The sequence below is a fragment of the Eublepharis macularius genome, chromosome 1, assembly GCF_028583425.1.
Source record: "Eublepharis macularius isolate TG4126 chromosome 1, MPM_Emac_v1.0, whole genome shotgun sequence".
NCBI lineage: Eukaryota > Metazoa > Chordata > Lepidosauria > Squamata > Eublepharidae > Eublepharis > Eublepharis macularius.
Window position 1 is genome coordinate 171,448,849 of NC_072790.1, and position 17,162 is coordinate 171,466,010.

The 17,162-nt window shown below is 45.9% G+C and overlaps 1 protein-coding gene across 4 annotated transcripts in view; it reads right to left on the reverse strand.

The window, feature by feature from the left end:
- The window catches only part of BTBD9 (BTB domain containing 9), a 372,408-nt gene that overhangs the window by 320,941 nt on the left and 34,305 nt on the right, over positions 1-17,162 (reverse strand). For all 4 annotated transcript variants that reach the window (XR_008596899.1, XR_008596900.1, XM_054978182.1 and 1 more), the window contains exon 6: positions 2,814-2,933. Coding sequence is in view for 2 of the 4 variants with exons in the window: in XM_054978182.1 (XP_054834157.1) it covers positions 2,814-2,933 (120 nt within the window). In the remaining 2 variants the exon portion in view is untranslated. The remainder of the gene's footprint in view (positions 1-2,813; positions 2,934-17,162) is intronic.

Here is a 17,162-nt window from a genome sequence, read left to right on the forward strand (position 1 = left end):
TAACACATGCTCATGTTATATGCAAAAAGAAATATGTTAAGTGCAGAGTATAATACAAACAAAAATTATACTGAGCTGGATCCGAAGAACTGTGAGTGGAAAGAAATGAGATGCTTCTACTGTTCTGCAAAAGCACAAAATGCTTCCGCGAACAAAAGTAAAATTCTGCATACAGAAGGGCACCTTTAGACCTAATCCAATCACTAATAGCAGGTTACCTGCTATAAACAGATATAACTTATGCAAACAGTTTAGTTTACTCTGTCCCTGCGATGAAATGCAGTATGCATAGAAAGTAACAACAGAAACTAATCTGGATTTTTCAAAATGCTATTCAGAACCAATTTCAGACTGCAATAGTGGCTACAATATATTGAAAGTAATGTAATGAATGACTGATAAGGCAGACTAAATCAGTTTTTGTTGATTGTGAAATTTCTGGCTTACATTTAAATATTAATACAGTAACTAAAATTAGGTGTGCATTCCGTGGAAAAAGCACTTCCGACATAACAGTGTGATGATATTTGTATGAAGCTGATATTCCCAGTACACAAATTAAGAGAAGCAAATGAAGTAATTTTTAAAAACGGCCCTTCCTTCCTCCTTGCATGAGCTCTTGCAGACCCTGTACCACATCTCACACCATTCCCTAGCATCCCCAAACCCTCAAGGAGTCAAGGAATTCCCACATAAAGAGGATGGTAGTGGCAAAATCCCTAGGGAAAAAACAGCTACTGCCAGGGTTCCCACTTTCTGTGAACAGAAAGCCCTTTATGCATGTGCTAACAGCAGCTCCTTGAATCTCATGGGGTGCCACTCCAATAAGGCCTCTGATCTGGGGGTCGGGCAATCAGTAGGCTGCTGACAGGAGCTGAAATGGCTACAAACAAGCAGAACACTATGCAGAGCACTCTGGAGTCTTCTCACCTACGCCTTTGCTTTTAGTTTACTTATTTCAGTAAGATACAAACTTTGTCTCCATTATAGCTCCTCACATCTATTTTAGCATCAAAAAAATCGCAATATTTATAAAAGTACGCTGTACTTGTATACTTTATACTTTGAATAAGAGGTCCTTGTAGAAACACCTCAGTGCACACCAAGCAGGAAACCCAAAGACCATAAAGGTGGAACCATTCTACAACAGTTTTCCACAGAACCACTTGTGCAATTCAGACCCCAGTGCAACTTCAGAAGAGAACAGATGCATGAAAGGTATATGAAGTCTAGATAACTCAAATACATTAGTTACCAAGCCGCTTGCAACAGGGGAGAAAAACGGCCTGCAGGAACTATCCTATCCTTGTAGGGGCTGTAGAACATAATAAATCTATCCAAATCCCTTGTCCAATATCTCAGAAATCAAACAAGGAATCATACTTACTTTGCATCTCCAAGTGCCCCAGAACTCTTGCAGTTCCAAATGTTATCTTCCACTGTGTTGAACTACTTGTCTCTTTAGAATTTAGTTTACATTAATGCATGAGAAAGAAATTACAAGTACCAACTTCATTCAGTATTTCAAAAGATACTGGTCTTTCCCTTTAAAAGAAACTTATTATTTTTGAGGCCACTGTTGCCTTGAATCCTGAACCTCAGGAGGACTTCAAAGGAAAGAGCTAAAAACTGCATTCCCTAAAGATGCTGTTACTTCTTGAATCTCTCTCAGAGTTTATCCCCTGGAGCTTTTACTTCTCCATACTTGGCCAAACCTGATTATTTTTTTCCTATCTAAATTAGAAAAAGATGTAAATACGTTCTTGAAACCTGCACTCACATGCATACTCACTCACCCAAACATCCTTCTCATGGCAAAAAGACCCCCCCAAGCAAAGAGTAGCCAAGGGGGGAAATAACAATGTTTTTCACATCAGAGTTCATCTTGCACACTCTCATTGCTTCAATAGGAATCTCTGTTAAATGTCAGAAATCTACTAAAGGGTGAGTGATATTTTATTGAATATTACAATGCCACACTGCAGCTGACTAAAAAGGGATACCTTCTACAGCAGTAACAAAACAATGGTGATGAAAATTTTACTTGGTTCTCTGGCAAGGTTTAATTTCCATCATTTCAAAAGAGTGATATTTAAAGAGCTTTATAAATTAGACATTTACACACTAAGCATGTATATGATCATTATTCCTGTAACAGTAAACTGTTATAGATTGCAGCTCACAGGCAAATTTTCAAGAATTTTAATGCAACTTCCTAAATAGTTCTTTTTGGGTTTTCAATATCTCTTACTCCAATATTCATGCTTAATTGGGATTACAAAAGACTTATGAAAAGTAATGTACTAAACAAAAACATTTTTGACTCTGCTTACAATGTACATCTAAAAGAAAACTGAATTTACAAATATAACAACAACTTACAAACATCCTTCAGCATTGGGGTGCTACTATACTGGTTTCCCACACCCTGCCCTGACAATACCCTGGCTCCTGCATTTTAGGCAAGTTGAAGTTTCCATATTTTTTTTAAAGGCAGCTCCATTTAAAGTGTGTTACAGTAATCTAATTGGATATAAGCAGATCATGGATCATCGTGGCCAGATCTAACTCTTTTGAGGAAAGGCCATGACTGATTTTTTCAATTAAAAAATGATAAAAGGCTCTATGTATCTTGACATTAAGTGTTTCAGTACAATTCTGTGCAGAATTGCATCTAAGCCCAAAGATTTTAATGGGTTTAGACTGGAATAACTCTGCATAAGATTGTCTTGTAAATCTAGGCACTGAAATCAGAATAGTTCAAACCCATATTAAAGAAAAGTCCACCAACATAATCACCATTATGCACTGACCTGCAGACCCGGGCTGGAAAATACAGTTTTTGCCATGAACGACAGAGATATTTGGAGTGATCAATTACACGAATCCAGTCCAGCTCATCCATGGACACCTCAATATAATAGGAGTAAGATCTATGGACAGCAAAAAAAAAATCAACTAAAATGAAATTATCAACATACTAATTTCTTACAATATATTTCATTAATCCTAGGAGCTGGCTACATTAAGGCCACAAGAACTCCACAGAATAACTTAAAGAAAAGTGTTTGGAGAATTATACCTTTAAGTAGCAATATAAAATGATATTACTTTTTTTTAATACAATCAAGATTGCAGCTTCCACAGAAATTATTTGCCACAGGTATATCTCAAGTTGAAATATAATTACATGATAAAAATACTTTGAGATATTTTTAAAGCCAAATTCGCCATCAATAAAATGATGGTGCGGGCACAAGTGGTGTCCTCCCAAAGGCCAGGAGATGGAGCCCCACCTCCAACAGCCCACGGCCCAAGTACAGGACCTCTGTCTTCGCGGGATTCAACTTCAGCCTGCTCTGTGCCACCCATCCAGACACGGCCTCCAAATTTCTCAACAGGGCATCAGGGGCAGAGTCAGGTCAATCGCTTATCAACAGATACAACTGGGTGTCATCCACATATTGATGACAACCCAGTCCGACCCTCCGCACCAGCTGGGCAAGGGAGGCGCATATAAAGATTGAACAGGAGATTGAAAGGATTGAAAGGGGAGAGAGTATCGCCTCCTGAGGGACATCACACACCAAAGGCTGGCGTGTGGTCAACCTCTCCCCCAGCACCACCCTCTGTCCTTGACCGTGGAGAAAAGAGACAAGCCACTGCAAGGCCGTCCCTTGAATCCCCACGTTGGCAAGACGGAAGGCCAACAACTCATGGTTGACCGTGTCAAACGCCGCTGAAAGGTCGAACAAAATCAGCAGCGCCAACTGGTCTCAATCCAGGTGCCTATGGAGGTTGTCCGTGAGGGCAACCAACACTGTCTCCGTCCCATGGCCCGGACAGAAACTGGACTGGTATGGGTCCAAGACAGAGGTCTCTTCCAGGAAGACTTGCAGCTGTTCCACCACCGCCCGCTCAATCACCTTTCCCAGAAACGGGAGGTATTGCCTTAATATGTGGCATGTTCCAAATAGTGCAGCTGTTTGCTATTGTCAGTTGTTATCCTGTCTATGTCGACCAGATATTAGTCCTTTTGGAATCACATCTAGCGCTCCTGGAATATCACTACTGGAGTAACCACTGTATGTTTCTCCCAGAGATGTTGAACTTCAAATCTTGATATTGTGTTATCTTTTCAATCTTTTTCCTCAATTCAACTGTCTCCTGGGATTGCCCCATCTCTCAATTTGACCGTCTTACTTTCAACCACAGTAATATCCAGAGTATTGTGTTCTTATCTGTTTGGATTTTGAACTACCATGAGACCTAAATTTTCTCATTTTCAACACCTTTCTCAGGTTTATCTTCCACTAATATTTTGTCGACGGTAACTCATACTTTTTGCATAAATTCCAATGTAACATTGCAGCTACATTATGGTGCTTTTTGTAGTAAGTGTGTATGATCTTACTCCACCTGCTGACGAGACGGTCAACCATTTGGTGTAGTGGTTAAGAGCGGCAGGACTCTAATCTGGAGAACCAGGTTTGATTCCCCACTCCTCCACTTGAAGCCAGCTGGGTGACCTTAGGTCAGTCACAGCTCTCACACTTCATAAACCGCTTTGAGCGGGCGTTAAGTTGTCCTGAAGGGCAGTATATAAAGCAAATGTTGTTGTTGTTGTTGTTATTATTATTATTATTCATCCACTTTGTTACATAATCTGCACCTGCTGTAATTCATGTTTTTTTTCAATTCTTGCTTTCATATAGTTCCGTTCTTAATTACTGTTCTTGTGCAGCTAATAGAAGTCCTTCTGTCTCTTTTTTCAGTCGAGGATGTAGGGAGTGATTCGCTGTCATGATTTTCCTTGTTTTGCAATCTAATGCATCCAGTTCAGCTTGTGTCCAATCCACAATTCCAGTGCATTATCAAATCACTGAGATGGCACAGGTGTTTATTATTACTATTAACAACTGCATTTATATCCCATGTTTCTCCCCAGTGGGGGAGCAAAGTAATTTACATTCTTCTCCTCTCCTCCATTTTATACAGAAAACAACCCTATGAGTAGGTTTCACTAAGAGTGTGAGATTGGCCCAAGGCACACAGCAAACTTCCATAGCAAAGTGGGGATTTCAAACCTAGGTCTCCCCAATCCTAGTCCAACATACTAACCACTGTGTCTGTGATTTTCTAGATAACCCAAATGGCTTCCCGTTTTATGCTGAAACTCAAGGAGAGTGGGAGCAAGCAGTAATGAGTGGACAAGATAGACCAGAAAGAGAACTATGAGGAAGCGACTTCCGGTTTGGGGTAATGGAGAGACCGATGTGATTCGGAGCTCTGGATCATCCGAGGTGCTGTTTTTTGGGCTGGTGGGGCCTTCAGATCGCCCACAGCCCCCAGGTTTTAGTCAGAAATCCGGCAAGAACGCTTTTAGCCCTGAGAGTGAAGGGTCTCGGCGGGTGGGAGGCTTTGAATTAAGGGCTTCTCCCCCAAGCCTTGAGATCCTCCTCGGAGAAGGGCGGCCAAAATCTCTGCAGCAGCTTCGGGAGTCATTAAATTGACATAGGCTCTTTGTTCCCTGAGCCTCGGGAACGGATTTGAACAGATTTGGACGTCTGAAGCAGTGAGTACATCCCAAGAAGTCTGTATTAAGTTAAGATTACTATCTCCCCCAACGGACCGTTTTACTGAATAAAGACTTAAATTTTAAAAGAACTAAAGACTGAGTTACCAAGCTGAAAAAGTATATTAAAAGACTGAGTAATTTAATTGGAGTTCTGAGAACGAGAAAAAGTTAAAAAGAGCTAAGAAGAATATTGTTTTGCATATCTGTGGTTGGGGAGATAGCGACGTGATGGGCGGATTGTGGGAACTGGAAGGCATGCTGCGAGACAGGAAGTGGAGAACAATAGACAGAGAGGAGATAGAGAGAAAGAGCGGCGAGGGAGGTCAGGAAGAGCAGGAGGACCCAGAAGAAAAACAAAGCTGGAAGAGGAAGTGAAGTACCCGCCATTGAAACTAAGGGAAAGGAAACGGAAGTAGAGGATTCACCACTGAAAGTAAGGGAAGATCATCGGTGTGACTGTATTACTATAGAAAAACATCGCCCGACATTTTAAGGGCAAGGGAAGCCTCAATTGCCATTTTAACTGAGGGCAAATGTCAAAAAATTTTGATATATAAAAATAGAGATTTGAATTAAAAAGAAGACGGAGCTAAGAAAGAGAGCTGATTCGTGGGGACCTAAGGCAAGTCCGATGGCCTCCAAAAAAGAAAAGGACTGGCAGGCTGCCATTGAAAATTTGGATAAGAAAATAACAGATGGAAATAAAGAGATTCGGGAGACGATACAAAAATTACAGCAAAATTTAATGACGGAAATGAAAGAAGCAATCAAATCGGAAATTATGGAAGTTAAAAAGGAGATGGAGGCAACAAAAACAGATTTACAGAATACCCAACAAAAGATGCAAGAAACGCAGCAGTTGGTGCGGGATGGGGAGAAAAAAACAGAGGCTATACAGAATGAGACTATGGGTATGGGCGAAAGAATAGTGATGATGGAATGCAAAGCAATGGACAGACAGATTCGCATGAGGGCAGTTCTGGAAAAAATGGATGGATCTGCCCTTAAACAAGTAGCTGAAATATTGGCAAAATTTTGGGGGCAAACAGAGGAGGAAATGATGACCCATTTGGATATCGCGTATAGAGTCAATTCAAAATATGCGGAACAAAAGAACTTACCAAGAGATATTATTGTCCAATTGACCACAAGGAGAATGAAGGAGGAAATTATTAGAAGACATTTTGAAACTCCACTGGAGGTAGCCGGGACACAGATTCAAATTATGAAAGAAGTACCACGTAAAGTACTCCAGGTTCGGAAAAAGTACAGAGACTTAACACAAAAGCTAAGGGCAGCGGAAATTAGATATAGATGGGAGCTACTGGAAGGAGTGACTTTTGAATTTCAATCAGGGAGACAAGTGATCAAATCGAAATATGCAATGGATGTCTTTCTGATGGAAAATGGAAAAGACTTTCCTAGCTCATCCAGATTATAACTATGGAGTACAAATTAATTTCATGGAATGTTAATGGACTTAATTCACCCTCTAAACGTAAAGCTGTGTTACATTGGTTAGCTAAACAAAGAAGTAATTTGATCTGTCTACAAGAAACTCATATTAGGGATCAAGATGCTAAATATCTGATTAACAAAAAGTTAGGAAAACAATTTGTTTCGGCAACAAAGCAAAAAAAGAGGGGAATTGTTATATATATAAAAGAAGAACTACAACCTAAATTAATTGTGTCTGATAAAAATGGAAGATACCTGGCTGTGGAATGTTTATGTAATGCAAAGAAAACTATGGTACTTTGACTATATGCACCAAATGGCTCCAAAGATATATTTTTCAAGGATTTACGAGAACAAATGGAGCAGTGGTCTTATGACCAGGTAATTATAGCTGGAGACTTTAACGGAGTGATAGATTTGCAAATGGATAAAAGTCTATCAACAAGTAAAGTAAGGACGGGGAAACTACCGAAATCTTTTTTTGAAATTCAGGAACAAGAAAATTTAGAAGATGTTTGGAGAAAATATAATCCTAAATTGAAGCAGTATACTTTTTTTTCATCTAGTCACCAATCTTTTTCGAGGATATGATCTGGGCGTCTAAAGAATTGGTAGTGTTTACAAAAGAGACTGATATATTACCAAAAGTTAGCTCGGATCATAATCTAGTGATGGGGAGATTTGGAATGAAACACAAGAAACGGAGATGGAGAATTAATGAGGATCTCTTGAGTGACCCAGAATATGTTGAGGTGTTGAGAAAAGAAACGAAGTTTTTTATTCAGTCTAATGTGGATAAAGAGGTGCCAACGCACATGGTCTGGGACACATATAAAGCCGTAATTAGAGGTGTTTTGATGGACTTAAATGGCAGAGAGAGGAGGAAAAAAGAGGCGAAATTAAAAGAGATACAGGAAAAAATTATTCAAGTTGAACAGCAATTGAAAGACCAGGTAAAAAGAAATTGCTGTATGAAATAAAGTTACTGCAAGATCAGATTAGAGCCATGGAAAATAAAGAACTGGAGTGGGAGTTGAAGAAAATGAAGCAAAGATCATTTGAAGGAGCTAATAAACCAGGGAGATATTTGGCGTGGCAATAAAAGAAAAAGAGAGAGAAAAGAGTAATAAGTAAGATTACAGAAGAGGAAAAGGAATTATATGATCAAGGATTGATTGAGAGAGCATTCTACAAATATTATGCCAAGTTATATCAGAAAAAAATAGTGGATCATGAAAAGGTAAGAGACTACTTTGACAGGATTGACTTACCAAAGGTACCAGAGAAGTTGAAAGAGAAGCTTAGTGCTGAGATATCAATAATGGAAGTGTTACAAGTAGGGATGTGCGTTTCGGGTTTCTGAAACCCGAAAGAAACGTTTCTTTCGGGTTATCCGAAACGTTTCAGGAAACCCGAAACGTTTCAGGTTATCCGAAAGAAAAAAACCCGAAACATTTCGGGTTGTTTCGGGTTTCAAGAATCGCCATTTTGTTTTTGCTAGGCGCTTGCCTTTGCAAGCGTCTAGCAAAATCCTGCTGGAAGCTAAGGCATCCTGCAGGCTCTTAGAAGAGGGGAGGGGGGAGAAGGAGTGAATCACTCACTCCTTCTGTCACCCCCCACCCCTCTTGCAAAGGAGGGAAGGGAATCCTGTGCTTTGCCTTGCAAATGCAAGGTGCATTGCTAGCATTGCTAGCATTGCATTTTGCATTTGCAAAGCAGTGGAAGCAGAGATTCCCGCCAAAATTAACAGGTAGGGGAGGGGGAGCAGGAGGAGGGTGACTGTTGGAGTGTGGGTGGGGAAAGGCAGGGGAGGGGGGACTTTAGGAGTCACCAATCCTACTGCTGCATTCTTATGCCAGCCAACAGATTTAAATCTTTGGCTGAGGCTGCAGCAGGGGATTTAAATTTGGAGCAAGACTGGTCTGGAACACTTCTGTTGCTGCTGCTGACCGAGAGAGGAGAAGAGAGACTGCACCTGGAGGACATCTGCCTGGAGGATCAACTGTGCTGGACATCCTGAGAGGACACCTGGTAGGCCTTTTTTAAATTTTCGTAAGTTTTTTGATGCTGGGCAATGTGCTGCTGTGGCCTGCCTCTGCAAAAAGGTGTTTCAGTTAAGTCTTGGCATGGCCTGGGGGGACAGGTTGAGAAGACAATGTTTGGGGGGGGTCAGCATTGGTTGTTGTGCTTGCCTTCTTTAATGTTTACTTTCTCATGCTTGAGTGTGGGGTGGGCTTGATCTACTGTTTCACAGGAATTTAAAATGAGTGTGCCAGCTTTGGGCCTACACAGGCCAGAAGCTCTGCTGGGTGGCTTTGGTGCCTTTCTTCTGGCTGGCTCTCACAATTATGCTTCACAAACTGGATTGGTGAGGGTTTGCTTTGCTGTGTCTGGCCCCTCCTGAACAAGTGTGCCAGCCTCTGGCCCACACACAGGCCTGCTGCTCTGGCTTTGGTCACCCTCTCTGCTAGCTGGCCTGGCACTCACAGTTATGCTCCACAAATTGGATTGGATGTGGGGTTGCTTTGCTGTGTCTGGCACCCTTCTCCCAAAGGTTTCCCACCAGGCTCTCGAACAAGTGTGCCAGCCTCTGGCCCACACACAGGCCTGCTGCTCTGGCTTTGGTCACCCTCTCTGCTAGCTGGCCTGGCACTCACAGTCATGCTCTACAAATTGGATTGGATGTGGGGTTGCTTTGCTGTGTCTGGCACCCTTCTCCCAAAGGTTTCCCACCAGGCTCTCGAACAAGTGTGCCAGCCTCTGGCCCACACACAGGCCTTCTGCTCTGGCTTTGGTCACCCTCTCTGCTAGCTGGCCTGGCACTCACAGTTATGCTCCACAAATTGGATTGGATGTGGGGTTGCTTTGCTGAGTCTGGCACCCTTCTCCCAAAGGTTTCCCACCAGGCTCTCGAACAAGTGTGCCAGCCTCTGGCCCACACACAGGCCTGCTGCTCTGGCTTTGGTCACCCTCTCTGCTAGCTGGCCTGGCACTCACAGTTATGCTCCACAAATTGTATTGGATGTGGGGTTGCTTTGCTGTGTCTGGCACCCTTCTCCCAAAGATTTCCCACCAGGCTCTTGAACAAGTGTGCCAGCCTCTGGCCCACACACAAGCCTGCTGCTCTGGCTTTGGTCACCCTCTCTGCTAGCTGGCCTGGCACTCACAGTTATGCTCCACAAACAGGTTGCTGACCGTTCGTGGACCTCTTCTGGACTGGACTGCACTTGGAGGACATCGGCCTGGAGACCTCTGCGTGTGGAGGATCAACTTTGCTGCTGGACATCTGGAGAGGAGGACTGGTAGGGTTGTTAAAAAAATTGTTTTTTGAACTTATTGCTGCTGCTGTGGCAATCTGCTAGCATATGCTTTAGTTTGGTCTTTATGGCTTGGGCTAGGGGGGACATTTTATAGTTGGGCAAGAGGACACTGTTTGGGGGTTGGGGGGTTCAATATTGATTGCTGTGCTTGCTTTCTTTGATGTTTCCTTTGTTATGCTTGAGTGTGGGGTGGGCTTGATCTACTGTTTCCCAGGCCTAAAAATGAGTGTGCCAGCTTCGGGCCTGCACACAGGCCCACTCTGCAGGGTGGATGTGTTGTGTTTTACCACTGGTTGGCCCTAGCCTTTGGGAGGGGTGCCTTGACTTGACTTGTAGATTGGGGCCTTGACTTTTGGGGGTTGTGTGTGCGGCGTGTGTTATTGACTCTGTTAACATTCCAACTTTCTTGACAGCATCGCGGAGGAGAGGAGGACCAGCTGCAAGACCGCCTGAACATCGCTGGACTGCAGGAGTGGTGGTGGTGAGCGAGTCCGGGTTCATATTTGGGTGGGCTTAGGGGTGGGTTCTTGCTAGCTTGGGAGGGGGGAGGCTCATCTTCAGACCACCACATCCACACCCCACACCGACACACCACAGATACATTGTTCACGCTAAATAGTGTCTTAGGTAGGTAGACCAGTTGGTAGGTATTCAGTGGCTAATTGCCCTCAACGTAATCGTTAGGGAAACCAAGCCTAGTTTTTTTTAAAAAACTAAATAGGGACTCAGCAGGAAAAGCATTAGTGAGTGAGCGTTAGGTTTGAATTCTATATATATATATATATATAAATTTGGAATAGCTATCAATAGGCTTCCCATTAGTGCCCCCATAACTAGGGTTCCACTGCCCATCTCTGGCACTCGTGGTGGTGCCAGGCTGGCCCGGGCATACTAGTGTGTGAGTGTCTAAGGCTGTCTGTCACCTACTGGGGTTTAGGGCCAGCTCAATTCCGGAGGAATTCAGCTGTTTGGCAGGCTCAGGTTCCCCGACATAAATAGGGTTGCTTAAAAGGGCACTTGATTGTTCAAGTCACAGAGCCACTAGAAGCACAGATTTAGAGCAGGTAAGTTAGGTCTCGAAAACAAAGTTGACATTTGTTTTCCCAAGGTTTTCTGATTAGTTAGGGTAGATTTTGGGAGGGGAAAGCATGGCAGAGAGGAAAGAAGAGAGGGGCCCTGGGGGAAAGGCTAAGGAGAAATCTAGATGGGAGGAGGGGAGGGGGAGGGGGACTGCTGCAGCAGCCCCCCCATCTGAGCGGAGGAGGCCCTCCCCTGCGCTGCTGCCATTCACCAGCCTGGCTTCTGGTGACAGGAAGAGGGTTCGCAAGACTCTCTTTCCTGAGGCAGCTGCTGGAGGACCACCCCCAACCCGGGTGCGTGAGGCAGGGGCTGGCACTGGGCAGGGGCCTGCTGCTGAGGCTCCTCCTCCAGTGGTTGCGAGCCAGCTGCTGGAGGAGGGGCAGCATGTGGTGTTTCCTGGGATGGACGTGGGGCATGTGACTTTTCCATCCCTCACGATCACCCCAGGAACCCGGAGGATGTTGGAGGAACTGCCCGTGAGACCCCCCCTGGGGCGGTCCACCCCAGTTTCCTCTGAGGCCAGCAGCAGGCCTCTCGCGGCTGTACAGGAGGGGAGGATGCAGGAGGAAGAGGCAGAGACTGTGGTGGAAGAGCCCACATCTCTGCCCCTTCAGCCTCGTCCATCCCCATCTGCCCGGCCAAGAGTGGGACACGGTGTGTCCAGCCAGAGCACCTCACAGGAGGTGCCTCAGGGTGGGCCCGAAAGCGCTTCTCCTTTGAAGCGTGGGCCATCCTGTCACTCCGAAATCTGGAAGCACTTCCAGACAACGGAGGATCCCGAGCAGCCCAGTGCCTGCATTGTAGGCAGCTCATCAGCCGTGGCAGAGATGTGCTGCATCTCTCCTCGTCTGGGATGAGGTACCATATGAAGAGGCACCACCAGGCGGTGCTTCTTCGGGAGGAGAGTCCAAGTGGCGCCGCACGGCCGCCAGCTAGCCAGAAGGAGGCAGGCTCCTCTGGTGCTCTCCCCCCAAGGGTACCTGCAGGGAAGGGACGCCAAGCCTCTCTCCCGGAGATGCTTGGTATGCAGGGCCCTAGTGTGCCCAGAGAGGGGATCCGGAGGGCGAGCCGGCGCATCACGTGCCACATCGTCAACATGGTAGCGGTGGATGGGAGACCGTTTTCCATAGTAGAAGACTTCGGCTTCTCAGGGCTGCTCCACGATTTCTTTCCCTGGTACGCCGTCCCTGCTCGCACGACGTTGAGCAGATCGGTGGTGCCCTCGTTTTACAGGGCTGCCAGGGATCATGTGAAGGCACAGCTGTCCCGGGTTGCCGGGAGAACTGTGCACTTCACATCAGACATCTGGACCTGCCCAAGTGTGCAGCAAGCGTACCTCTCGCTTACTGCTCACTGGTGGGAACCTGAGGCGGTTCTGGGTGGAGGCCGGGGGGAGGTGCCTAGCACAGCTAGCCAGGGAAGGATGGGAGACCGCCGGGCTGGCTACTGCAAGGCCTTGCTTCACGCCAAGGTGCTCGACGTGTCCCACACAGCAGAGAACATCGCTGCCACCATAAGGAGACAGTTGGAAGAGTGGGTAGGCCAGGGACCCGCCACCGTGGGATGCATGGTGACGGACGGTGGCAAGAACATGAGGGCAGCAGCGCAACTAGTGAGCCGAGAGTGCATCTACTGTGCGGCTCACAAGCTTCACCTAGTGGTGAGAGATGCGCTGGGGTTGGGCTCCTCGAAGGAACCCTTTGATACCCGGACTCATGAACTCCAGTTACTGATCCAGAAATGTTGGAGGCTCATGGGTCACTTCTCTCGCAGCGTGAAGGCCACGCACGAACTGCGCCAGACACAGGTCAGGACAGGTGTGCCAGAGCACGCTCTGATCACTGACGTTAGCACTCGCTGGAACTCCACCTGTGCCATGCTTGAGCGCTTGGTGGAGCAGCAGGCCGCACTCCACGCGTGGCTCTCCGAGAACCGCGGTGCAAGTCAGGTGGGTGAGTTCAGCCGGGAGGATTGGCTCACCGTCACCCAGACAGTGGAGGTCCTGAAGCCCTTCAAGGACTTCATTGTGGCGGTCTCGTCAGACACGGCGACCCTCGGTCTGGTCATTCCCCTGGTGCACACGCTCCAGAGGAATCTGGCCACCCTTGCAGACCGGGTCGCGCCCCGTGCTGACCTTGTTCCAGCGGTGCGCGCACTAGTGAGAAGGCTGCAGCAGGGCATAGCTGCCAGGCTAACTCCTCTAACTAAGGATGAGTTTCGTATGAAACATACCCAAGCCCAAGAAGAAGTATGTTTCATACGAAACGGGAATTGTATAAGATGCCTGCATAATCCCGTCGGCACCCGTGGATTTTACATCTCATTGGACTTGAGCCACCAACAAAAGACTGCCTTGTGACTTCCTCTTTAATATGCCCCCATTGTGGGTTTGTTTCGGACATTCATATAATGACTTGGACAACTGAATTGTATTATTATATTTATTGTATTCATTGCATATTATTTATTTGCACTTTGCACGTTTGCACTATTGAAACGTTTACATAAAAAGTTAGCATTAATTGCATATTTCCGGACTTGTTGTTTGCACCTTTCACTATCCGGTTTTCTCCCCTTGTTCGGCTTAGTTAAACCCCAGATAGGGCCTGGAGTTCAGGTTACAGATAGTAGTTCCCTGGAGAAAATGGCAGCTTCCAAGGGCAAACTCTTTAGAGGGCAAAAGTTGCCCATGGATTCTAGGGGAAATCCCTACTCAGATTTCCCTTTCAACAAGTCCCACCCCCCAAATTGCCAGGAACTTCCAAGGCCAGAGTTTGCAACCCTACAGAGATCCCATTTCCACACTCATAGCCTTGGCACGGTAGGTGTAACCCCCATGGAACATTTTCAGGTTCCTGATTCCAAGTTCAATGACGCCAATGTAAGACAATCCAGACCATCATCAAAAATGGGTTTTAAACAGCAGTGGCATTGGGCTGTATTTTACTCGTTCACTTGTCTAGTTGTACCCAAACATTTTGCTTATGATTTTAAAATCAAAGAATTTTAAGTGTGGCACTAAAGACATTTTTAAATGGTTTTTAAAATATATTTTTATTTTGTAGTAATTAATGTGGCATTGCTCAAGGCCTTTTGGCCAAATGAGCAGTTTCATTAAAGTAAAAGTTGGACAAAGCTGACAGGAAAAAAATGCATTCAAACTGTGGTGTAGGAAAGTTTTATTTTACATATAACATGGACTCCCAAAAAGACATGTAAGTGTCTTCTAGACCAAATCAAGCCTGAATTCTCCCTTGAAGATAAAACGATTGTGCTTTGGACACATCATGAGAAGACAAGACTCACTAGAAAAGACAATAATGCTAGGAAAAATTGAAGGCAGTAGGGAAAAGAAGAAGACCCAAAATGAGGTGAATTGACTTCAGTTTGCAATACATGAGCAAGGTTCTTAGGATATTTTGGAGCTCATTAATTTTTAAGTTCACCATAAGTCAGAAGTGATTTGACTGCATAAAACATACACACATACACATAAAATATATATCTTAGTGCATATATTCCCAAGGAGCCAGTGGTGGGGCGGCACTGATTCTGGGGCCCCGTCCTGAACATTTGTCCAGGTCCCCAAAATCACTAAGACTGCCTCTGAAAAAAACAACTCTATGCGTTACATTGGCTGAGCCAAGAACATCCATCAAGCCTCCAAGACACAGGATCAGAGTCTCCCAGATTCTAGTCCAACACTCTAGCCATTGCACTACACTGGATATCTTAAAATTGGTTATACCCCACCACCAACTTAACCATTCTTCTCCAAAAGGCACACAACTTGGCTGTGGCTCAAAGATGAGTATGATGCATAGGCCAGTCACTGCAAACTGGTACTAAGGCTCAGGCCGGGGGAGGGGGGGGGAAGGGGCATTGTTCCAATGCTACCCTGGCTTTGGAAGGGGACAGTAAAATAGATGAAATAAACTAGGTTCAGTGCCTCCCTCCTTCTCTGTCTCTCTATATAATGTGTGTGAAAACATTGTTAACATTACTACACCATCACTGAAGCCTAGAGGATACTTAGGGTCTGTTCACACATGCATGATCATTTCATGGCACTGCACTGGCATGATGATGTCTCTTCTAGGAAGTGATGTCATCATCACACAAGGCTGGGGAGCACACATACTTCACAGCAGGCTGATTTGGGCTACAAATGATCCTGCTTCGGCCTGTTTAGGGCCCAAATCAGCCCACTGCAAAGCACAGGAATACTCTCAGGGCAGCCAGATGACATCAGTGACATTACTGCATCAGCCCCAGGAGCGTACCCCAAAGGCTCATTCCCTGACTTTCCCCCTTCCAGCCAGGTAAGCAGTGGCAGGGGGCGAAAGGTGGGAGTGGGGGATCCCCCACCAGGGGAAACGGATCCCTAATTGTGTCTGAGGATCTAGAAATCAAATGGTTCATTAACTCCATAGTGCTTCAGTCTTTGAGGGACTGACATGCACATTACAGTTAACTCCAGATTTCTTGATTGTTAAGGAATGCATGAGGTGGGGGTGGGAGTAGAGGTGGGAGAAGGGCCCCAGAGGGTTGGGGGGCATTTTGCATGCAAAATGCTGCCCCTGGCAAGACAAGCCTCTCCCAGCTGTAAGTAGTAGAGAAAAGAGCACCTACTTGGGGAGGCCATGCAAGCCCCCCCCCCAAATGGGAGCAGGCTGAGCCTTGGTGGGGGGTGGGAGGAAGGGTGGGAGAAGGGCCCCAGAGGGTTGGGGGGCATTTTGTAGCATTGGTTTCCCCCCATCAAGTTGGGTTATGGAGGGAGAGTGGTTTTAAGCTGGTAGTTATGATAATCTTGTCTAGTGTGGGCTTCTTTTTCCATGCTCTGTTGTGCCCTCCTACTATGTAACCTGAATACGTTCTAAAATTTAGAGTCTGTCCTTTTAAAAAAAAAAATTTTTTTTTTAAAGATTCTCTGATGTGTAGTTAATTGTGTAGTGCTTTTGAGTGGGAGACAATTAGTGTGATATGTTGTGATTTGTTGACCTATTGTAAATTGAAAGTGATAAAATAAAGTTTTTTTACGCTTGAATCATTGTGTGTATGTTCCCTTCTTTGATGTGAGGTCGGTTCCCATCATTGGGAACAATGGGGCAGGCTGGCCAGCCTTCTCTGTAGGTGGTGGTGGGGGGTCAGGGGGTGGTTGTCTGTGTGCCAGGTCAGGTGCTCTTTCCCAGGGACGAGTTGGCACTCAGGACAGGAGTGTTCCCATTGTGGCACCCCTGGGCTATGCGGATCTGCCCTGGGAAAGAGAGGAAGTTCCCAGAGGCGGAGGGCTGGCCAGCCTGTTCCTGGGGTTATGGTGGGTGTGGGGCTGCTGGGGGTGGATATGGGTCAGAGAGGGGCTAATGTTGGGATTTGGGCCTGTGTGTGGCAGCTGGGGGGGAATTGGGTTTGTATGGGGCAGTAGGGGGTGGACTTTGGGGGCTGAGAGCACCTACTTGGGAGGCCATGAAATGCCCCCCCCCCAAGTGGGAGCAGGCTGAGCCTGGGGGGGGGGTGGGAGGAAGGGTGGGAGAAGGGCCCCAGAGGGTTGGGGGGCATTTTGCATGCAAAATGCCACCCCTGGCAAGACAAGGCTCCCCCAGCTGTCATTGTTAGAGAAAAGAGCACCTACTTGGGGAGGCCATGAAATGGCCCCCCCAAGAGAGAGCAGGCTGAGCCTTGGTGGGGGGTGGGAGGAAGGGTGGGAGAAGGGCCCCAGAGGGTTC